This window comes from Rhopalosiphum padi, chromosome 1 (genome assembly GCF_020882245.1).
Source record: "Rhopalosiphum padi isolate XX-2018 chromosome 1, ASM2088224v1, whole genome shotgun sequence".
Classification (NCBI taxonomy): Eukaryota; Metazoa; Arthropoda; class Insecta; order Hemiptera; family Aphididae; genus Rhopalosiphum; species Rhopalosiphum padi.
In genome coordinates this window covers 78,644,696-78,670,820 of record NC_083597.1, presented here as the reverse complement: position 1 = coordinate 78,670,820, position 26,125 = coordinate 78,644,696, and the positions used below count along the sequence as shown (strand labels likewise).

The window sequence follows — 26,125 nt, the reverse complement described above, 5'->3', positions numbered from 1 at the left end:
ATAATATGTTATAGAATATTTAATGTGTCCGAAGTATAATATAAATATTATAGAATAATAATAAATAATTATAGAATTTGTCTTAATGTCGGCGGTTTAGTCCGCCCGCCATTGTACTACCACAGTGGTTATTAGGTTATTGGTGTTATTCCTCACGATTAGATACGAAGTGAAAACAGCTGAACGATTTGATAACGCTTGACACGTCGCCTTATCAGTTATCATTAACGGCGATAATAATAATTATATTCATTTCACCAGTGGATTGTAGTAGTGTAGAGTACATACTACATAGACTTACAGAGTACAAAATACAGACGTTGTACTGGCCACAGGGCAGTGGGAAATTACCAATCACTTTTGAAAGTTCATTTACTTGTTGATCGTTAGATTTCTTCTCTAATGTTCAAAGACAAATAATTTATTATTATTATTATACTGTATACAAATAATATATTAATTAAATCGTTATAGTGTAGGAAGAAGAACGAATTATATTAAAAATGTCGCGTAAGTATACGAATCGCAAAAATATGTACTTATTATTCATAAATCACTTAAAAATCAATTGTAATTGATTGGAATCAGAATGCATTAGTTTTTTTTCTTTTTGATATTTATTTTTACTATTGTACAATTTTACACTTAATTTATACATATTAAATAAAATATTGTATACATTTCCTTAGTACTTATTATGAATGAACAATTGTCATTGAATGGTCCACTGTCAATATTTCATTTTAATTATAACTTTGTAATTGTAAGGCATGAGTTAATAACTAATATTCAAGGTTATTGTGTATTAAGATTGAAGTATTTTCTGGAATACCATTTTTTTTTTTTAAATTCATACTTCATAATATTATTATAAATATTTTAAACATATTATTAACCGGTAAATTTTAACTTTGTCATATTATACTTTAGAAACATTTATATTTGATTATAATGACCTTTGAACATTCAATTAAATAAGAAATTGGCGATTTTTTCAATCATGATTAGTTTTTATTTTATTGATTGCGACAATTTTTTTTCACCATATGCATAAGATAATTATTATTATCTAATATTTTTTATTATATGTACATAAAGATTTGAGTTCATGCAAATGATTTTGAATATATAATAAATAAAATTAAAATTTTTATTTAATTTCATCTACAGGTTACCAAATGTTGATTTTATTATCTGCATAAATTAAGTTGTATAAGGATTATTTAATTAACATTATTTTTCATTTTGAAATTGAAATTTTAGTAAGACAAAAAATAGCATAGGTATACTTTTTCATTAGTTAAAGTTTAATTAAAAAAATTATAAAAGTACACTAAAATATTTTTAGAAAATAAGCTTTATTTTGTAATATAGGTAGACTTATTAATATTACTTTCTTACACTGTTAGTTATCCTTACCAATCATATAATTTCTTTACTTAGAAAATTAGCACAGCTTGCTCAACAATCAATACTAATATTTATTAGGTATTTAAATATACATATCAGTATTTTAGTTTTAGTTTTCAATTAGTTGTTAATAGTAACATTAGTAACTATATGAGGATTAATTAAATATATTTTTTAATTTCAATCTATTAGGTCATAAATTAATATAACATTAAAATAAAATTAAGGGGCCGCTACACTATCATTTATTTTCTCTGTGACTGTATATCTCCCACATTATATAGGAACAAAGATACTCTGTATTTCCACGATTACGACTTTCTGGTTCAGTTAAGGGCAAAAGCACATTTTATATATTATATAAAGAAAAGTATTTCCTATGCATTGACCGGAATGATTTTTAATATTTACAATTTTGAACAAATTATTAATGGTTAAAAATAATCGAAATAATTTTAAATTAAAACATGCTTTTATATTCATAAAAAATATAAATATTAAAAATCTATCCAGTCGATGCACAGAAAATACTTTTTTTTATAAAATATATAATAGGTGCTTTTGCACTAAACTGAAGAGAGTCGTAATCGTGAAAATATGGAGTATCTTTGTTCCTATGTAATATGAGAGATAGACAGAAGAAAACAAATGCTGGTATAGCAGCCCCTTAATGACTTCCACTTTTATTATTTTAAGAACATATTATTATGTACGACTATTAGTGGCTTCATTAACTATTATTTAATAATTTTCAATTTAACTTAACGGCTAATCGAAGTATTTGGTATATTTACATTTTTTCTACAATAGAGTTACTATCAAAGTTTTTCATTTATTTTTTTCTTTAGTCTTTTGTGTAATTTAAGTATAACACTTTTAAAACTTCCTCCTATATTTATTCAAGTTGATAAAAATAACAAAACTACTACCTACCTATACCTATATATTTATAATTAAATATTAACAACATTGTAATTTGTAAAAACTTAAAATATTCTAGTTCAATAATTTTCATATGGTTGTGTGCAAGTATAATATTGTATTCTGGGGATTTTTTTCTTAGGGTTCAAAGAATTTTTATCCCAGGATTTTTCATTTACGGTTTTGTATTTCTGTTACTTGTTGTTTTGCAATTATAGGGGTTTATTATAATTTATATATGTATTTATACCTATAAACTATTTTGATGGTCTACGGTTTGTTTTTTTTTTAACCATAAAAATTACGCTTGTGGTAATAATTGCACTAAATATGCACTATTTTGTAATTTAAGTAAATAGTTCATATACAACTCCGATTTTAATAAAGGCTGCCAATTCAATAGAAGTAAAAACAATAAATTCAAAGCATCTACTTATACATAATTATTGTTTTAAAGCAAGTTATTTTTTCAGCATTTCACCATAGTTTTTTTTATTATTATATTAGAAATTATAATTATACAATAATTAATTAATAAATTAAAATTAATGTAACTTGTTTTATATTCAATTATAACATATTTTTATACTCATAGTTTTTACAAGCATATTTAGCCATTTTTAGTACATAAACATTATAACACATTTTAGTACATTTTCTTTACTATAAAATAATAACCTAAATATTTTTAAAAATGCGCTCAAAAAAATTTAAAAGCCATATAAATACCAAGATAAATTATACATTTTCTAATTAATGTTATATATCAAATCTTACGTCGTTACATAATTAAATACAACAACATTAATAATATAATTCTTTTTTTATGATTAAGTTCATTAATATTACCTTTTATATTTAAAAATAAAAATATTTTATCAATTAAATACAGTGAAATTTTTTTACAATGAATTTGAAGGGACCAAGAAATTTCTTTTGTCATAGAAAGTTTTCATAATCAAGAGGATATAAAAAAAACAAAATTTAAATTATTTATGTATAACAGTATTATGTACCCAGTGGCGCTGAACTAGACTTTTTTTGTGAAGCAAAATTTAAAATTGTTGTCTATTTGACTTCTAACTTCTATGTTTTATGCTATCAGGCATTATTATAATATATATAACATCTTATTTCTTATTAACCCGTTAACCCCTAGAATTCACCTATACCCGTCCACCTATATGTATGATATTGTATACTATAATTTTAAATATTCTGCCATCATTGTTTGAACTTGTTTAGCCAATATTTTTTTTCTATTTTTCTTTGAACTTGTCCCATGTCTTGGAATAATTTTAGGTCATCTTTATCAAATAATAAGTATTTTTTAAAAATTGTATCATGAAATATAAAATATTTTTTTCATTATTAAGAGTGACTAATACACTCTAAAGAATGAATTGATTAATAGTCTATAAATCAAAACATCCATTATAATGCAACATTTAAGTTTTATAGAGTTTTTCGTTGTAACGAGTTTTATTATGAAGAGTTTTCATTATAGTTTGAAAATTATTTGACTTTGAAATTGTTAAAAAGTACTTGCATTTTTAAAATGGAAAATCAAGAATCAATGAAACATTAACCAATACTAAAAGAAATTGTGAATTTTTTTCATTTGGTAAACATTAACTAAAAATGTGACAAAAAATAACCATAAATGCAAATTAAGAATCATTTATTTAAATGTTTATATGTTATTAAAACATATTTTTTTTTATTGGTCTAGAAATTATATAGTTTCTGCTTTGATAACTCAAGCCATTAACATTATACTTGTATATACATTACATTTAAGAAAAAAAAGAAGAAAATTACAATTTTAAATTGAATAATTAGATATTTATGTATATTGCTATAATTTTTGGCTATATTAGTAGGTTTAATATTTTGGTTAATTTAAAGTATTCAATTGTATTTGTTTCATTGTGTGTTTAAATCGAGACTATCCAATCAGGTAGGGCTTATATTAAGTTTCTCTCTTTATTTCTTGTATATTAAACATGTTTTTTTTTTAAGAAAGCTTTGCCTAAAAAAAAAATGTGAAAAAAACTTTAAATTTAAAATGTATATCAAATCAATTAAATTGCATTATATTTAATTAAATGTTACAACTTATTGTTATAGATCCGTTTGAAAGTTTTAAGAAAACAATTAATGTTAGTAACAAGGAATACACTTTTTTTGATTTACCCAAATTTGGTGTTGAATATGGTAATATAAAAGTATATACATTATTTTAATATTTCATATGTGATAAAACAAAAACATTTTTTATTTTAGATCAACTGCCATTTTCAATCAGAGTACTTTTGGAGTCTGCTGTTAGAAATTGTGATAATTTCCAAGTTACTGAAAATGATGTGCAAAATATATTGAAATGGAAAACTAATCAAACGATTGAAGGAGGTGTTGAAGTTGCATTTAAACCCGCTAGAGTTATTTTACAAGTAAACAATTTATTTAAAAATTAACTTGTAAATTTTAAAACTAATTTCGCAAGTAATTTACAGGATTTTACTGGTGTACCAGCTGTGGTGGATTTTGCTGCTATGAGAGATGCTGTCAAAAGCTTAGGTGGTGATCCCAACAAAATTAACCCCGTATGTCCTTCTGACTTAGTAATTGATCACTCTATCCAAGCAGATTTTGTCAGAGAGTAATATAAATAATTTTATAAGCTATCAATGTTATTATTAAATAAGAATTTTTTTCTAATGTTATGATTATTTTAGAGCTGATGCACAACAAAAAAATGAAAATCTTGAATTTGAACGTAATAAAGAAAGATTCACCTTTTTGAAGGTACTTTGATAGTAAATTATTTAACTATATTAATTCTTTAATAATCAATAAATGAACTTGTGTACATTTTTAGTGGGGAGCTAAAGCTTTCAAGAACATGCTAATTGTACCACCAGGTTCTGGTATTGTACATCAAGTGAACTTAGAATATTTAGCACGTGTCGTCTTCACTGATAGAGATACATTATACCCAGATTCTTTAGTTGGCACAGATTCTCACACAACAATGATCAATGGTTTAGGAGTTTTAGGATGGGGTGTTGGAGGTAAACTAATTAAAATAGCAAGTTATTATTATGAAAAATAGTATATATTTTAATATTTATTTGTTTATTTTTTTCAGGCATAGAAGCTGAGGCAGTTATGTTAGGACAAGCAATATCAATGTTGCTTCCTCAAGTTCTTGGTTACCAGCTAACAGGAACTCTAAATCAATTTGCAACATCTACCGATTTGGTTTTAACAATTACCAAGGTAAAATATAAGAGACATTATTGTAATGTTATTTATTGTTTCATTAAAAATAAAGTAATTAATTACAATTTTTTTAGCACTTAAGGCAAATTGGTGTAGTTGGAAAGTTTGTTGAATTTTTTGGACCAGGAGTTACTCAATTATCTATAGCTGATCGAGCAACAATAAGTAACATGTGTCCTGAATATGGTGCAACAGTAGGTTTCTTTCCAGTTGACCAAAATACACTTTCATATCTTCAACAAACAAGTATGTTGAGTATTTTTATCTAACCTACAACAATATGTTGTCTTTACAATGCATAACATATAAAAATTTATATTAAAACCAATACATTTTACATTATTTTTAGTATTAGATAGAATTGACTTATTTTCAAATTTATAAGTAAAAATATCATTAAAGTTTTTTTTCTAAAATTGATTTTTTAAACAAGTCATGAGTATGTAAAATATTAATATTAAATTCCTTATTGCTCAAATACAAATTAAATAATAATAATAAACTTTTAGTTTGATGATGGTCAATTCACTCTAATATTTAACCATTGATTATAAAATAGTCTATTCTATAGTCAATAGTTTAACCTAACTACACAAAATTGGAACGGCTTAATGCATATTATTGTATATTATTCGTCAGTAAGAATTTATACTTCACATTTAAGTACATTTTCTCTTAACTCAATTTAAAACATAATGTTTACAATATATACTGTACTATTAAAAGTATACATGTTGAGAATAACATAGGGTTTTAAACTTTTTATAATTGTTTATGTGGTTTCCTACAGTAGTGCAACATGAAACTTGGGGGCCTTAAGAAGTGTGGTCTCCTTAAACATATAAATTAAATTATTATAGTGATTCTAGAAAGAGTCTGATGTCATAAAATTAGTTCCATATTTTAAAACTATTTTCAATAAATATAATTTTAAAAAAAAAATTTGCAGTAGGTTTTTTTTAATGTAATGATGGCAGTCTTGTTGACCTTTAATTTTTACATGTCTTAGAAACACCTGAGTCCCTAATGACCCCATCCTTAATATGCCACTGGTTTTTTGCTAGTTGGTGATGTAACTAAAATGTATAAAATAAAATAATTGATGAAAAATCTAAAATCTATTAAAATTTCTAAAAAAATCAGTATAAAATACAGTGTACACACTGTACAAATGTGTGTATTGCTATTACTTTGCTGTATAGTTGGTGTCGAGTAGGTCACTGTAATGTATGTGTTAAAAAAATCAAGTATGTAACATTTTAAATTAAAAACATTTTTATTGAGTAAAATATTTATGACAATTATTATTAATAATATTGACTAAGAAAAAATGAAAAAAATTCCAAAATAATGAATTACACTTTCTATTAAAAATGCTATGTTTTATAGTAAGCTAAAAATAATACATTTTTATAAATTATTGGCTCTACTTATTAGTTATAAGTAAAGCAGTTTATAACACATTTAGTAAGTTTCAAGCTCAATTATTCAATTTTTTGCAATTTTAATAAAATACAAGTTATAATACAAAACTAATAAAATATATAGCTATTCACCCATAATGCATTTTTTATTATTTATTGTTTTAATTATTTATGTGTTAGATCGAAGCAGTGAAAAAATAGCTGCTGTTAAAGCTTATTTAGAAGCTTCCAAAATGCTGAGAAATTATGATGATCCATCTCAAGATCCAGTGTTCAGTCAAATCACTACTTTGGATTTAGGAGAAGTGGTACCATCCATCAGTGGGCCCAAGAGGCCACATGATCGTGTATCTGTATCTGAAGCTCAAAAAGATTTTAAAACGTGTCTTACAAATAAGGTAAGTAGTTTTTATAATTCAATGTAGTTTGTATAGATACTAAAAATATGTGTTTAGTATATTTAATATCCTATGATATATGATACAATAATAGTAAAAATAACTATTCATTTGTGAGCTCAGAGATTTTATTAAAAGTGTCAATTACTTATTAGAATTTAAGAAGGTACTATTATTATTATTATATATTAAATCAGTGTAGTGTATAATGAGCTTTCAGCATTATATTAGTTTAATTTTCTATTTTTTAGAATAGACATTAACTGCAAAAACATACTTTTATTTTTAAAATTTGATAGATACTGCATTTATTATTAACCAAATTTAAAGTAGCAATGGATTACTTAATTGATTTATCCAAGGAATTCTAAGTAATTTAAATTAGAAATGGCTCTTTTCATTGGCAATATGTGACTACAGAATGCATCTAAAAAGTTTATTGAATTATATTTTTAGCCTATACAAAGTGTAAACAAATAACTGATATAATATTGTGTACAATTAGAACCACTATAAAAACAATAGTTTTCACTCACAAACTTTGATCTCATTATTTAATATATTGTATTATATTGAAAATATTTTTTAAATGTTAAATTTATTTTAATATTTTTCAATAACATACCTAATATTTATACTAACACGGTTATGAGTAATTTAAATAAGTGTAGTATATTTTATTTACTTATGAATGACTTGAAATATTTTGTCTTCATTAATTAAGTAATTATACTTAATGTTAGGACTGTTAAAAATATTAAAATATTAGTCATTATTCAACTTACAAGTTACAATATATATTTTACTTAAAATAGTTACAATGTATTTTATACAAGACAAGTATAACACATTTCAGAGGAAAAAATAATTAGTATGTATTTTATCAGTTTCAAATAACTAAAATTTAGCTGGTATTTCATTACCAATCAATTAAATGAATAATTTAAGTTTTTTCTTTACTTTATTTTGAAAATTGTTTCTGCACGCTGTATTAAACATTATATTTAAATCAATAGGACATCCTTAAACATTTATTTAATAGCCATATCAAAAATAAAACATTTATTATTATTAAAATAATATTGAATCTCTTAAAATATATTCTTGTCATGCATGCAATAATTGCATTTAATAGATGTTCACATTACTTGTTTAATTTAATATTTTATTTAAACTCAACATTTATATATTTGCTGATAAAATATAAATGTGTTTAATAATTATATTTTTAATGTATACATGCATAATTTTCTATTTTTACACGAATAATAAATATTATCAAATAATTCAATATAATTTTTATTACTTTTGTCAAATATATATAATTTATAATTGGTATCTATACTTACATAATATTTTGATATGAAACTATTCTTTATAGTGCTAACACCGTAATACATTTTAAAGATTTATAGATATTTATTTTCATATAAAATATACATAAAATTTATACCTAAGTCCTAAGAGGCACAATGGTTATTAAATATATGAAAAACGGGCAATATAAATATACCTATTAAAATTACTAATAAACGAGATTTTTTTTTTTTCGATCAGTACTAGTAATTCCTTTTTTTAAATAAATACATAAATAACGGTGTACATACCTTTCAGTCAAATGCTTTTATAGTCTGATAAAATATTTAATCAGTCAAAAATTAAAATGCATGCTTCATGAATTGTCACCAGTGATAGAATTTAATTATGAGTACCAACTAGAAACAATTCATGGTGCTCACATCATATTTATTTATATTTGACTATAGATTAATAGAATTAAATAAATATCATTAAAATTTTTTAAACAATATTATATCACTAAAAATATTATGTATTTTAATTTTGGTTTACCGACTGGCGACTAGATACTTTATAACTAGTTTTTCATTGCAGACTGTGTTCTTTCTTAATGCTTTTGATGAATTAATTTTAAAATGAATAATGTCAGATATTACGTTATAATGTCTTTTATAAAATAAAATGGTTAGAATTTTAGAATTATCTGGATTGTTTTGTTTGCATTATTTATTTGTTTAATGAGATTATATTGATCATCATAATATATTTATGTGGACCTTGGATATTTATGTTCATCTGTATCTGTTCTTTTATTTTTTCTACATACACTTCCATTTTAACATATTAATGATTTTTAAATTGTATTATTATTTTGTTTTAATAATTATTGATAATCAATATCTTATAATATTTTCTCGTATATTAGGAGGGCGTCACACCCATATGTGTTGTCTCCGTCTTACAAGTACGTAATATAGTAAATCTACGCTCTTTTTGTCAGACTATAAAAACTAAATCCGGACTTTTTGACCGATTACCGTTATACCCATGTCTATTGTCACTGTCTTACATACATTCAATATGGAACATTTTCGTTCTGCAGTATTAATTTTGTGATGTTAGCTTTAATATTAAAGTAAATCTACCTATTATAAAATATAAAGGTAAGAAATCTAGGAAATATCATATTATACTTTTATTGATATCATCATTTTAAAGTCGTAATATTTTACAAAGCTATAACACACCTTAAATTTACCAAAATTATAATTGTAATACAAAATGTTTTATCTCATAAATAATTGTTTTCTAATAAATTGTAAAATACTAAAATATAATGTTTATAAATTACTGGAAAGGTAAATTGTAGGATTTTTATTTAAACCCATAGACCAGAGATCCCAACCAGGGTACCGCGAAATTATTTGAAATATATTTTTAGTCTTTAGGCCATAGGATGCCTCCGGATTTTTTTGAAAATGACTAAGGGTGCTGCGAGTCAAAAAAGGTTGGGAACCTCTGCTTTAGACTAACGAAATGTATTCGTTTTACAGTACAGGATTATTTAAATTATTATTCCTACGACTAAAGGCAATACTTAAATTATTGAATAATGACTAATGAGTATATAATTTATTTCAAGAACTATTACTACCCAACACGCATATTTAATCATTTTTAATTTCTGTATTGATAACTACTGTTCAGTATAGGTACACACCATAGTCCATAGATCACATACTATAATAGTATCTACTGCCTACTCCATTACATTTACTCTATTTAAATTATCTTATACCTAGTTTAGTTTTTCGTTTTACTTTCACATAAATATAAATTATTTAATAATACCGTCATTACCAATTAATAATAATATATTATTATCTAATTAATGTTTGTTTATAGAAATAATATTATATAAATTGAGAGACTTTAATGCAAATCTCTATATTAATAAAAGAAAAATTTTACAAAAATAATTTAATTTCTATTAATTGTATATTATAGTTGTTCAGTTGTTCTGTACATATAAATGGTTCATATAAATATTAAAGATACCAATTATTTAATAATAGTTCTTAATTATCTTTTCACTTTTCTAAATTACTTGGCTAGCAATATTTTTTATTTATGTATCTTAATATTAAATAATATATTATAGATATCTATTTATTTAAATTATATTTTGTATTTAAAATGTTACTTTTATTATAATTCTAAAATATTATTAAATAATATAACACAATAATAAAGTAAAAACAAATCTTGTTGCTTTTGTTTCTATGAAATTTTTATTTTTTACATACATATATAAACTAGTACTTACTTCAGATCTACCTATTAGAAAAAAAAAAAATCTAAAAACTTCAATTATTATAATTACTTGCTGCTATACCTTTTATATTATATCTCGGACTATACGTTTATATACTCGTATATACTCACCAGTCATTTGAAATTTAAACCAGTTATCCAGAAGACTAGTTGTTAGTCATGATTTAATATTATTATGTATTCTTATATTGTACCGAATAATAAACTGTAAGTATCTCCAATTGGCAACTTTTCGTATAGTGGGCAGACAGCAGACTATTTTATTTAAATAACCATATTTTCGGGAAAATATTTTAGATCGATGATCGATGTATCAACAGTCTCAATAATAGCAAATAAGGAATGATTTATTTATACTTTATTTTATTTAACATTTATTAATATGTATACTTTAAATATTCTTGTACATTTGAACGAAGATTGTCAACGACGGGATGGTGAAATTCCTCTTCACTGTTACTTGCGAGACAGCTCACAGTAAAACTCTGTACATATTTTGATATGTAATAAAATATTGAAAGATTTTAAATAGTTTCGATTAAGAAGTTTATTTATATACCGCAAGTATTTTTGAGTGTAGTTGGGACAGTGGCGGACCAGGATTTAATTTTTTTTTTTTGGGGGGGGAGGGGGAGGGGGGAGCATAGTCCAAAACGCAAATTTTAAATTCTTTCAGTAATTAACAAATACATACAAATAGACAATAATTTTAAATGTGTATTTAACTTATGCCAATGGAGGGGCGAAGCCCTTTGTACCCCCTTAAACCCGCCACTGAGTTGGGGTATAAGTTTAAATGACTTGCATTTCAGTAGTTTTAAAAAATGGTAGTAGTCTTTCATAGTGAAAATATAGGTCTTTGTGTAAAGGGGTTTGGTAGACAGATGTGCCACAGCGCTTTGGTGACCAATGTAGACGGATGGATTGGAAAGCTTGTATTGGCCTTTACTTTGTAATATCGTATGACCAAATTGGTTGAAAGAGATATATTTATATACTTTTAAATGGATTTACCGTTCATCAAATAATATAAAAGTAACCTTTTCAACATAAATTAAATCAGTGAGTACTAAATAACTAGTACTAATAAGTGTTAAATTATAATTAATTTATACCCAATTTCGTCAAAATTCTTTACGGCTTTAAACAAATTAAAATAAATTTACTTTTCATATTATTTTTACAATCTTTTTGACCGAGTATATTGTTTCTTATCAACATTCATAGGAAACAAAACTAAAAACATCGAAAATAATAGATGGTCCACAAAAGAGAACGAGAATAAATATTTAAAAAATATAATCAACATTAAATTAGGGTTTGTGTATTTATTTTTGAAATCTACTATTTTAATAAAAGGTAGTTGTAAAAAAAATAATTTTACACAATTATTTAAAACTGTACTGGGGATTTTTTTGGATTTAACCCCTTAGGTGTGCCAATTTCACATTCCTAGCTTCAATAAGCATTTTTACTGCTCCAAAAGGGGATTGGAAAAATAAAAAAATACCATCATTGCTCCCCGTTCAGAATATAAAATGCACGTTTTTCTTATTCAAAAGTGTGGTTACAATGTATACTTCTTAAAATTAGGTATACATTTTACATATACAAACATAGTCATAACTAGTATACACAGTATATAAATACATGGTTTTAATATTAAATCGCGATTACAAACAATACCTTCAATTTGGTCTTTGTTATGTGTATATCTTCCGTTGATAGTATTATCACCTACTAATTAATTTTTAGGTATTAAATGCATTTTATATGATTATAATTATTTATTGCAATGATATTTTTATTCATGTTTATAAAAAAAACTTTATAATTATAAGATACACTATAATAATACTGTTAGACATAAAAATGTATATGATTTAGAAAAAAATATTAAACTTTTAACATGAAAAAAAGAATATATCTTATCGCTAAACGTACCGGGACTCTGGGAGACAATATAATATATATATACATAATATAATAGAGCTCATTGTCCAGACATATAATACTTAATCTAAATTTAATAGGTTTGCCCTTGTAGTTTGTACCTATAGGCTAAAATAAATATTAGGTTTCTGGTGTTTCTACTGCTATTGACAATATTTTTTGACAAACACTGAACTATATTTTAAATAAAAATATATATATATACTAATTATTTTTAAACGTTCTATAATGTAAGGTAAATAATATGCTATTAATATTAGATAGTACATAATATAATAAACTTAAATATTTATAAAAATAATCGAAGACTTATTTTGCATCATCTACAGAGTACCTATATCCTATGGGAAGTGTAAATGTTACTCCCATAGTGATTTAGTTACCTTAAAATAGATCCAAAAGACAATAAAAATAATTAAAATTATTAGAGTATAAGACATTAACATTAAATGTAGTAATGGTTAATAAAAACATAATTATATACATATTATTGAGTTGAAGTCACCGAGTGATAGTTCATGGGAACTTCGCAGGTAACATTTACATCTTTAGTACGTCTAACATTCGCTAAAGAGGTTGATGTTACCAAACGGCGTACACCATTAATAATGTATGACTATGCTAAATCCCTATTTTGGAATTTTTCGGAGTTTGTTGGTCAAATTCATAGAGACCAAAGACTACAAACTCTACAAACATTTAGTAATATAAATAGGACATTAACACCACATTTCCGGACAAAACCGCATTGAACGCCACCTCCATCACTATCGACGACATCCCCGGCGCACACTATCCCGTCATCAAAGCTTTAAGTGTTCCTAGACGCATACGACCTAAGACTTTGATGAGCAAGAAAACGTACGTCGGACATAAATAAATGAAAAATAACACTAACAATATTAAAATAGCAATTATACTAGTGAAATAAACGTTGCGTGATCTCCGGAACCCGATCGGTTTAGTTTAAAATAATATATCTATATACCAAGTATAAATCAAGCGGTCGACGGTAATATAACATTTAAAGCAATATAAAAATTGTACTTTACAGCTGATAAATATTTACGTTTTTTATATCAACAACTTCATTTCAGTTCTTAAATACTTGCGAATCGTTAAATGCACCGTGCACGTGTACGTCGGACAACAACGAACTGAGATACCTGGATACCTCCTAACCGTCGAGCGTAGTAACATGCAATATGCATTGCATTAGACGCAGGCGGAAATAAGCTGAACTATTCTTGAATTCTTGATAGTTGATACTCGACTTCTTGACTGGCCTGGTTAGTAGGCTAGTTGTAGTGTGCGCCCCCACCTCATTGTATCGATGAGCTCCAGAGACTGCAATACTGCAGACGCAGACCTACATGCTCGAAAGTCATGCGCACCAGTTAGTGTTGCCGGGTATTGGTTTTCCTAGCGATTTAATAGTTATTAATAATTATTCGTTTTTGGTATTCCATATTAAATATATAATAAATATACAATTGTACAAGCATTGAACATGATAATATAATCATAAACACGGATTTGTGGGAATATTTGAAAATAGTTCTGGATTTTGTAGTGTGCTAAGTGTGCACAAAATAAACGTATAGCGTTTTGAATTAATCTACATTATTTTAATGCACATAAGGCATATTTTGATAATTTATAATAGACATTTTATTTTGTTATTTTAGCAAAATATATAATATTTTGTTGACGAGTTTCAGAAAAAAATAAGTATTTTATATACTATCTAGTATCTCATATAAACAAATATTTATTGTAACTATTAAAATATTATTAAGTCAAATTTTTCAAACATATTTAAAGTATTGTTTGTAACTGGTTTTGTAGTTACGTGAGCCATTATTTATTCAATTTATTGTAAGGTAGTTATTTTCTTTGTAATTAAAAAACCACGACTTTTATTCCTATTTCAGTTATTTGAAAAAAAAATGTCGTTAGCTCATAACCTTTAATTGTATCCATATAATATGATGTGCTAATCAACACAAAAAGATAATAATCTATTAAATTAAAATAATTATAATCTTTTTATACCATTATGTCTAGACTAGATAGCAACTATTTGATAAAATATTTATTTTATAAGATCAATAAAACAATAAATAATGACTGAAAAAATAAAAATATAATGAATATCATTATTTTATTAGTAGTAAGTAGTAACCTACGAATTGTTTAAAATTTGTAATCGTACAAAACAATAAAAACTTAATATTATTTTCTTATATCACATGAAAAATACAAATAATAGCTATTATCCATACAATAAAATAAACATTTACCGTTTAAATTGTAGTTCATATTTTTTATAGCTTAAAATTGTTTGGTTAAATTCAAGCAAATAATATATGTATTAAATTAAATAGTATCTACTAAATACAAATATTGGAATTCCTTGAAACTAGTTATTTTCATTTACATAATTAACCAACTGACGAAAATGTTAGAGCACTTGTGATTTTTCAGATTAATCTTAATAATTAAAATATTTTTGTGAATTTTATTGTATTTATAAATTTATTATTTTATAGAAGAGATAACTTTGAAATATAAACAAAAATTACATAAACGAGTTATATTACTTAAAAGATATTTAGATACATAAATATAAATATAGAATAATAAATATAAATTTTGGACTGTCACCTTTCATTTATTCATTTGAAAATATGTTTATAAGTTCATTATTTTTGAGAGAATAAAAAATATATTTACAAGAGAAAACTCATATAATATCAAACATTAAAAACCTTTTTTTTTATATGTGGGAACTAATAGTTTTGATAATCTATGTCCTATGACATAATATTATTTATTGTACTACTTTATGGAGAGGTGACGTCGGTGACGAGTTATTAACAATTAACCATTCTTTTAAATTTACTATACAATTACCTTATTAGGTAGTTATTGTCCATTTCGTTTGATGTATATTTATGTAATTTCGTAGGTAACAACAACGTCTTTAGACTTAAAATTGGATTACTAAAGACGAAACGTGTTACCAAAAGAAATTATTCATAAATCGCGGATAAAACGGCTAATTTAAATATTTAATGATTGTTTTATAGTATCAACAATGAAATCAATTATTTTTTAATCCCAATTAATACCGCAATATTTTATAAATTACCGTATTTCTTGAAACTAAAGGGTAACAGAGTTCGTCTGGGAAGTTTTAAATTGATACTCACAAAACAAATCTGTTACCTGGTAGTATTCAAGCTACAATTGCAGATAGCAGCACAATTAATTTTGGTAGTAAACATCTTTAGTGCAATCTATTATCAGCAAGCACTAATTGTATTTTGACTATCAAAATTAATGTATGCCGCATGTGCTGTAAATACAATTATTGAAAACGTAGTGAACCAATGCATAACAGTATATAACAGCAATAACTATAATATATATATATAATTAGCAATTTATTGTTTGTTTTTATTTTAGTTAAAATATATTAAAAATACAATATTATCTATTGTCAAAACATTTTTATGAACTAAATGTTAATATTAATGCATTAAAAATTAAAATATATATTATTTCGCTAATGAATTATGACCATAATACTATTACAATATCTAAGTTTATATTATATCAAAACTATTATTATCTACTAATAGCATAATAAGTAGTTACAAAAATAAAACTAATCGTTGCGAATTACCACTACAGATTAATAGTATATAATTCTAGTCACAAATTAAATTACCACATGTTACTGAAAAATATACTATAAAACGATAGTGTCCGTTTACAAAAACATTAACAAAATAATAAATTTAATGTTGTATTATAGATTAGGAATTAGGATTGAGGGAAGTTTAACATTACGAATTACGACTTACATGGTGAATATTAATGTTTATTTACACTAACCTCGGGAGAGCATAGTATGATATGATCGCCGATAGAGATATTCTTCGAAGAGTATTGCTAGGATGCTGAAAATGCAGATGCGCTATGTGCGTTTGTGACGAATAACGATGAACTACTGAACAGTGAACACACACTGGCACACTGTCCTTTGGCCCAAAATATTTCTATAGACCTTAAAATATTTCATAATATACATATATATATATACATTTATTGTAAATAATATGTATTGTATATGATGGTCGAGGACGGAAGAACCCACACCCGTGGTCAAGAATACCTACCTGCTAAACATAAGATATAAATGTTACTACCACGGGTTTACTCCTCGACCTCTGCGTGTGTGTTTCTAATTTTTTTCTACCTTTTATATTTGTTCAATTCGCATAGTCCTATATTGTATATACCAGTGAGTAACATGTAAGGCTTTGAACTCTTCGTTTACAATATACCAATATACCGTAATAAATGTTCCATCACGTTAAATAAGATAATGTATTATTAAGTTCTGACTGTAAACATATCTGATAAAATTACATAGGTAAACGATTTCGAATGAATAAAAATATTTCAGTATTTTTCATGATACTATAGAATGTTTTCGTATCTTTAACGTTGTTAATAAAATAATAACACACATAATATGACGAACAATTGAATCTATACAATTGTATAGTAATCAGATGAAAATGTTTTGTGGCTATTTACATAGGTACTATAATATTATAAATTATCATGATTAGGTATAGACGGTATAGTATAGAGCGTAATTATAAACTTCAGTGCATTTTCGAATTACCGTAGCTTGTATAAATTATTTCCATAGGTAATTCGTTTATTATCAGAATCCAGTATAAGTAAATACTAAATACGTAATAATATACTAATAAATTATATTCGTTGGGCCGTTGCAAGTGTCTTTTAAATGTACCTATTAAAAATTTAATACTTTCTAATTTTCACAAAACCGTTTCAAAACAATTTATATTATTTATAAATCTAATAGTTGATCACATCGACATCATTGTGATTTAAAATATTTAAATGCTTTACAAGTAAATTATATATAAATGTATTGTTTTATAGTGTTACTGAATTATGTTGGCCACTTGACTATTACGTATATCGTTCTATGAACAAATTTTAAAAACAAATATTTTTAAAATACTATCTATAGCGTCTTGCAAAGATAATTATATTCACGATTATATAGAGTAAAAGTCAAAAACTTAACATTTTTTACTTAAAAATCGCATTTAATTTTAAAGCATGGACATTTTTATAATGAGAAATGTTTTAACTTTAAAAAAAAATTCAAGCCGTTACCTATCATGAAATGATAATATCATATGCAATGTACATATGTAAAAATGACGTGTTTTCGTATACAAAATATTTATTTTTCAAAGATTTGGAAAATTAATAATAAATCGCGAACAAAAAGTTTTATGATTAAATCATAATATTCTGATAAATGATTATCCATAATGAAGTATCAGAATCTCCGTTTATTTTAGTATCGAATCAACACGATTAAAATTTAAGATTACATCTAAAATAGTTCGTTATACCTAATTATATTTTAGTCCCTTTATTATATTAATTTTATAATTTTATATTAAATGAAAAAAAAATGTGGTCAATTTATTAATAATTATTGGTAATATGATTCGAGTAATAATTGGATTGTAGATATAAATTGTATAATATTAAGTATTATTGTGTTCCTATGTGCAATTTATTATTATTATTTGATAGGAACTACTAATTTAATAAACAAAATACAAATATTATTTATGAACATGCGATAATATATTATTATGAATAATAATAATAACAATATATCCATGATCTATTAATATACATAATAATAAGACGATTGAATAATTATTGTAGTATTCTTATAGAATTCGAACAAAAATAGAAATTTATCATGGTTGAAATTTAATAATGATTGTTGTAATAATATTCATATTATAATAGCATTATTACTCATTTCTCATTTGTGTAATAGTGTTAATATTACATAGAATTCAACTATAACTTTATAATTATTAATATTTATATATTATTATCTTTACAAATCTTCTATAATTGAGAAATGAATATGGATGTAAATGTATATAAAATCACGTTACTGGCTATTAAAAGGTAAAAATGTATATATTTCTTGGTAATTGATTTGCTCAAAATCCATATAAACGGATAGCTATATAATCTCAGAAATCCGTTCACAAGTATTCTTTATATTATTACACCTATGTGTTATAAGGTTATAACATTATATAATGGTTTATTTCATTAGGTATGTTTTGTTATTCTGTTGGGATTTTGGAACACAATTTTCCTCTTACAAAGACCTACAAGTGGTTAGTGGTTACAACAGGACGTAGCATAAAATATATTATGTTCTATTAATTTTGTTGGATTAGGTATTTTTTTTCAAATATTGATCCCTTAAACCATAAATTGTTTTGGAGACAGTTTCTGCGTCTCAAAACTGTCCTACAGTTCGTATTTTTATTTTCGGCAAGGTACATTAAAAAAAAAAGGCAAGGTGGTAAGTATTCATTCCATACTACACCAGTTGACATGGACCTTGTAGATTCTTTTGAAATTTCGGTCAGGTTTATTTTATTGTAATTTATTTAATATTTAGGTACATTTTTGAACATTATAATAACGTATTAATGGTAATCGAAGAATCATTTCGACATCAGACATTTTTATCACATTATTTCAATTATTCTTATAACTATGTATGTATTTAATAATAATAGTTTGTACTATAGTTGTTTATAGGTAATAAATAATAATACTATTCGGCATCGGGTATTCTTTTGGCATCACTTGGATTTTGGAATGTTTTGTTATTTCTATGCAATATGTCAGAGACCGTAGATAATGAAAAATATATATAAATTTATAAATTCTCTTGCTTCCTATGATCCAGGCCTTCCCACTGTAGATGTCGTACAATAAATTACCACTTATAAATACAACTGTTATTCAAGGTCTTGGTCTTGGTGTGCTATAAAGGTATTTTCGGCATCAAAATACGAATCCCACAAATACAGACGTTAATAATCTTAGAAATTCTTAGTACAACTGAGTACTGACATATTCGATAGGTATCTAAAATAAATACGTTTTTAATCTAAGGTGTGGTCGACCAACTATTATTTTTAATACCTATTGATAGTCTAGGTATTATAACAATATGAACATTACTATGTTTTCAGAAAGCATTTATAAATTGGAAAATATTTCCGCCATTTCCGGTGAATTGTGACAGTAGTATTATGGTAGTAATATAGTATAGTTTATAGAAAATTCCAATAATTCATTTATTTTAAAATAATAGATTAGACAATCTTTAAATATTATTAAAACGTGAGACGATTTCTTCGAACAGCTACAGCTATATCTGAAGTTCTAATGGACAAGGAATGACGATGCGCTTTGATTACCGTGCGCTTACACACATCTTTACAACCCCCATTACTCCTATATTATAGTATCATTACTGTATACTGTATAAACGTAAATTTCCGATAAGAATAGCTTTGCTATGACAATAAGTCAACAAACAAAAGCATAATGTCATACATTGGATAATGTAGGGTTGTAAATGTTGTAATATTGTATCTACACCAATCTGTATTTAGTCATGGTCAACTTAATGAATCTAGGAATAAAAGCCCCGACCAACTAAATACATTATTCCTTATTTTATTATGATTTACATAATTAAATGTAGGTAGTCATTACATTTATCTATGTAACACTTTTTATCATATTTATAAGTATAGCCGAAATCTGCATTTAACATTGTCAATAATTGTCATGACTATCTTACATATTTAAAAAAATGTTAATAAATTATTTAAATTACGTATATACAAATGACAATTAATTTATTTTTTTAATTATTTTAAATTTTTACCCTTAAACATTTTTTAAATTATGTAGGTACAAAGACAATATTAAATGTAATGATTATATTTAATTATGTAAATCATAATAAAATAACGAATAATGTATTTAGTTGATACGGGGCTTTTTTTCTGATTACCAACTTTATATTGCCATGTCCAGAGTTAAATCTTTTGAAAAATTAAAAATACAAATAATACCAAACAAAAAAAAAAAAAATATAATGAATAGTTTATAAAAAAAATCTATAGGTAGTAATAATACAGAAAATCATTGACATTTTCATTTGTTTGTTTGTTTTGGATGAAATATTTGCAATTTTCCTGTATGAAAATGTTTGCGTATATCTAAAAATGTTATTAAAACTTAAGAAATTAAATTACTTTCCATTTTAGTTTTCCTAATCATTAATGACACATTATTATGTATAACAATATGTACATTTTTATAATTATTTATTTATAATTATTCAACAATCTTATTTTTTACTGTAATCCTGGTGGCGATTGGTATTTTAGCTAGTATACTTTAAATTATGTAATAATGTAATAATTGTTATTTAAATAATTACGTAATGTGGTGTAGAAATTAGGTACTATTTTGTATATTAAACAATAACAATTATTATTATAATAAATAAAACTTATAAAATTAATGGTATTATGTAATAATGTGCTATTTACAAAGTTACAATAGGTATTCTACTTTATATTATTTAGGTATTAAAAGTATGTTGTACTTGGTATCATTTTAACCTATAGGAAATACAAATTATTCAACATTTAATACATTTTAAAAAAAAAAAATTATATTATGCAGCAATGTAATACGCTTTTAAGTGACGTAATTTGTTGTATAGAATCAAATTATTTTAAGCAAAATATTAAACTAAATATTTAAAAAAAAAAAAAAATGTTTTTAAATTTATTTTTCATTGCATTTTATACTTTTTAGTTATGGTAACACACTAACACAAATTATTTTATTTTTAGATTGGATTTAAAGGATTTAACATTAGTCCAGACAAATTGAATGCCAGTTGTGAATTCGAATTCAATAATCAAAAATATACATTAAGACATGGATCGGTTGTTATTGCTGCCATTACTTCATGTACAAATACAAGCAACCCCAGTGTAATGCTTGGAGCTGGTAAATAAATAATGAATTTTACAATAAAAAATGAAACTTAAATAATTTCCTAATTGTCGTTTTTTTAGGTTTATTGGCTAAAAATGCTGTCGAAGCCGGTTTATCTGTGGCGCCATATATCAAAACTAGTCTTTCGCCTGGTTCGGGGGTAGTTACTTATTATCTGCGAGAGAGCGGAGTTACCCCAGCTTTGACAGCACTTGGTTTTGACACCGTTGGATTCGGTTGTATGACGTGTATTGGAAATTCTGGACCTTTGCCCGAACAAATCGTAAACGCTATTGAGTCGGTAAGTTGAATACAGAACTATTAAATTATTATTGGTTATTATTTATTTAGCAATGACTACTAATTAAGCCGATTGTTATTTATGATACTCTTTGAGTGTTTTTGGTAAAAAAATACAGTTTAAAAGTTAATAAATACTTTTATTTCTGACTGACGATTAATAATAAAATATTATATTCAATTTAATGTATAGGTACTCGACGCGATCATTATAATAATACATATTATGTAGTATAGTACTATACAGTATACACATAATATTTTTGGCATATAAATATGATAAACATGACTGTGAACTGCAGTGGCGTACTGGCGTCATAGAGTCTATGACTTATGAGAGGCGTATATAGGAATTATTTTCAGTATGGGTCAATTTACAACCAGGAATTATGACATAAATAATATAATAGAGTAATTTTAATTTATAAATAAATATTTATTATTAAATTTTACATATGTATAGTAATTTAAGCATTTTTCAACACTTTTGATTGAATTTGAAATTTCACTATGGGCCCAGGTTTAGGGGGTCCCCTCTATATAATACACCACTGATGAACTGATAACATTAAGTATTTTATTGTGAAAAAATTAAATTTCAAATTAGTAGTTAATATTAGTATTTGTTATAAGTCACTTAGTTAAGTTATAAGTATAAGAACTATTTAAAGTTTTGATGTAGTATAGAGGACAACAATTTTACGAGGTACTCCTATAACCACTCCACTTATATTAGTCCATTTGTCAAAACTTTAAACATTTATTAATCCTTATTAAAAATTCGATTTTTTTTTACATTGAAATATTCAAAAAAAATTATCTGCTTAGGAATTTAAAATTAAAATGTATATTACCATTAAAAAAACGTAAAAAAACTAATGGTACAGTCTGGTCAGTTAAAATTTAAAAATTAATATATAATAAAATGTATAATGTTCACATTAAAAAATGAATTATATTAATATACTTGAATATTTATTTGTGTCGTAATTCAGAACGAATTAGTCTGTTGTGGAGTTTTATCCGGCAACCGGAACTTTGAAGGCCGCATTCATCCTAACACCCGTGCCAACTATTTAGCTTCACCGCTGTTAGTCATTGCGTACGCGATCGCTGGACGCATGGACATCGACTTTGAAACTGAACCTATAGGTGAGCGTTAAAAGTTTTTTCATATAAAACGTAACCTCTATATCTGATTGTTGAGACACTTGACATCAACTTGCGTGGTTGTTGTTATTTAAAGTACCCTTTCTTTTTTTATTCTCATCGTCTAGATGCCCCGAAAGATAAATTATGGGGAAATTGCATATTTCTTGAATTCTCTAACTCTCCCTTTCATATAATTATATAAATTAAACATCAAGCTCCTTAAACAATCACCCATTAAGATTTAAGGCTGTTGGAGTAGAATATTTTGAATATTGGCAATTTATTGTACTTGCAGGAATGTATGTGTTTTTTATTAAAACTTTTTTTTTTGTCACAAAGAACGTCAGTGCCGTAGTCAGAATTTTTTTTCGGTGGGGGGCTTAATTTTTGATGGCCAATTATGATAACAAATTAAGTTTGCATTATATTTCTGACAATATAATTCATATAATTATACATATTATAAAATCAAGATCAAGTAAATGTGATAGAACGGCGTCGCTTTATCACCACAATTCACAATTTAAGCTATTTTCCGTATTCGGAGAAGTGGGTCATCAAGCATATAAAATTGTATTTTCAATAAAATTATTGTAGTCTGACATTTTTGGGGGGAGGGGTCTTGAGCTTGGAAGACCCTCCCTGGCTATGGCTCTGAAGAACGTTATTATGTTAGTATGACAAAGTTAGAATCACATACAATTTTAAAATATTTTATTTTTAAACGCTTCATAAAATTGGCCACCAAATTTATTTATCTACTTAAACTGTTAAAAGAGAAACATTTTTCAAGTGCTACCAGTGGTCCGATTTAAAAAATATATTTTTTTATTTTTTATTGAATTTAGTAGGTACACATTTTTATTAAAATAGAATTGATTTAATATTATATTATTATTTATATATTTTTAGGTAATGATAAAAATGGTAAACCAGTATTTTTGAAAAATATTTGGCCATCTAGAGCATTGATCCAAGCTGTTGAAAAACAAACTGTAATTCCTGCAATGTTCCAAGATGTCTATGCTCGCATTGAAAATGGTTCTAATGCTTGGCAATGTTTACAAGCCCCAGACGGCCAATTATACCCATGGGATGTATCATCTACTTACATAAAAAACCCTCCATTTTTCAATGGCATGACAAAAGTATAAACCATGACATAATAAATACTATGAATAGTTCTCATAGTTTCAACACAAATATTTCTTGTTTAGACATTACCTGGTGTTCAATCAGTGAAAGGGGCCCATGTATTACTGTTTCTTGGTGATTCTGTAACAACTGATCACATCAGTCCAGCTGGTAGTATTGCAAGAAATAGTTCTGCAGCTCGTTATTTAGCTTCGAGAAAGTGAGCTTAAGCATTTTATTAATTTCAATAATTAGATATGTTAAAAACTAAAATTCCAATTTTTTTTAGTATCACTCCTAAAGACTTTAATTCTTATGGCTCAAGACGTGGAAATGATGATATTATGGCTAGAGGAACGTTTGCTAACATAAGATTAGTAAATAAGTTGGTGAAGAACACTGGACCAAAAACATTGCACATTCCTAGTGGACAAGAGGTTATACATATTTTTAATCTAATACTTTTTTGTTGAACTAATTATTATTTATATATTTTTAGTTGGATGTCTTTGATGCAGCTCAAATTTATACTAAAGAGGGAAGGCCGCTCATTGCTATTGTTGGCAAAGATTATGGATCAGGTTCATCAAGAGATTGGGCAGCAAAAGGACCGTTTTTACTGGTAATATATTTATATAATTTATACTATTTTTAATATATGATAAAAATATTTTTAATTTTAAAATATGGTTTTTATTGTCCATAGGGAATTAAAGCTGTGATTGCTGAGTCTTACGAACGTATTCATCGTTCCAACTTGGTTGGTATGGGAATAATTCCATTGCAATTCCGTTCCGGAGAAAATGCTGAAACATTAAAACTTACTGGTCATGAAATATATGACATAGATATTCCACAAAACTGCAAACCATTGCAAGAAATCCAAGTGAAAGTAAATAATAAATAAAAACAATGTTTTGGGGAATTTATTTTGTAGCTTAATTATTTATTTTATTTTTTTAGACCAACACAGGTGTCACATTCAATGCCATTTTGCGTTTTGACACTGAAGTAGATATACTATATCATAAACATGGAGGAATTTTGAATTACATGATAAGAAAAATGCTAGATTAAATTATTGATTCATGAAAACAGAGATCCATGACTATAATTTATATGAAATTATCTTTATTACAATATAATATATGAAATGCATTTTTACTGTTGTTCAACGAACTCAATTTTTTTTTTTTGCCTGACAAAGTTGAAAAATAATTTATTCTACAAATATAGGTATTGTAAAGGTAAATTATTACAGATTTAGAATGAATATTAATCAAAGTGATAATGGGGATTTAATATTTATACACTGAAATATTCTTTTATTAATATAAGGAAAAAGAAACAATTGGATTATGTTTTTTTATCATGAAAACATTTTTTTAAGTAATAATTGTGCAAATGTATTTTCAATAATTTTATATTACTATAAGAACAACTTACATAATTATTAAAATTTCAAGATTTTTGAATAAATTAATGTTTAAAAATAGTTTGAAATTAATCAAAATATTTTAAAATTTATTTGTGTAT

The 26,125-nt window shown here is 25.2% G+C and overlaps 1 protein-coding gene across 1 annotated transcript; it reads left to right on the top strand.

The window, feature by feature from the left end:
* The first annotated feature begins 262 nt into the window (after positions 1–262).
* Positions 263–25,768, top strand: LOC132928842 (cytoplasmic aconitate hydratase-like). Its single transcript, XM_060993794.1, has 18 exons — positions 263–510; positions 4,462–4,548; positions 4,618–4,784; positions 4,848–4,993; positions 5,070–5,139; positions 5,213–5,405; positions 5,483–5,613; positions 5,691–5,862; positions 7,221–7,438; positions 21,856–22,015; positions 22,084–22,304; positions 23,299–23,455; positions 24,368–24,603; positions 24,673–24,809; positions 24,879–25,026; positions 25,089–25,211; positions 25,296–25,481; positions 25,553–25,768. Exons 1-18 carry the CDS (start codon positions 504–506, stop codon positions 25,664–25,666), a joined length of 2,673 nt encoding a protein of 890 aa, XP_060849777.1. The 5' UTR covers positions 263–503; the 3' UTR covers positions 25,667–25,768.
* The last annotated feature ends 357 nt before the right edge of the window (positions 25,769–26,125 follow it).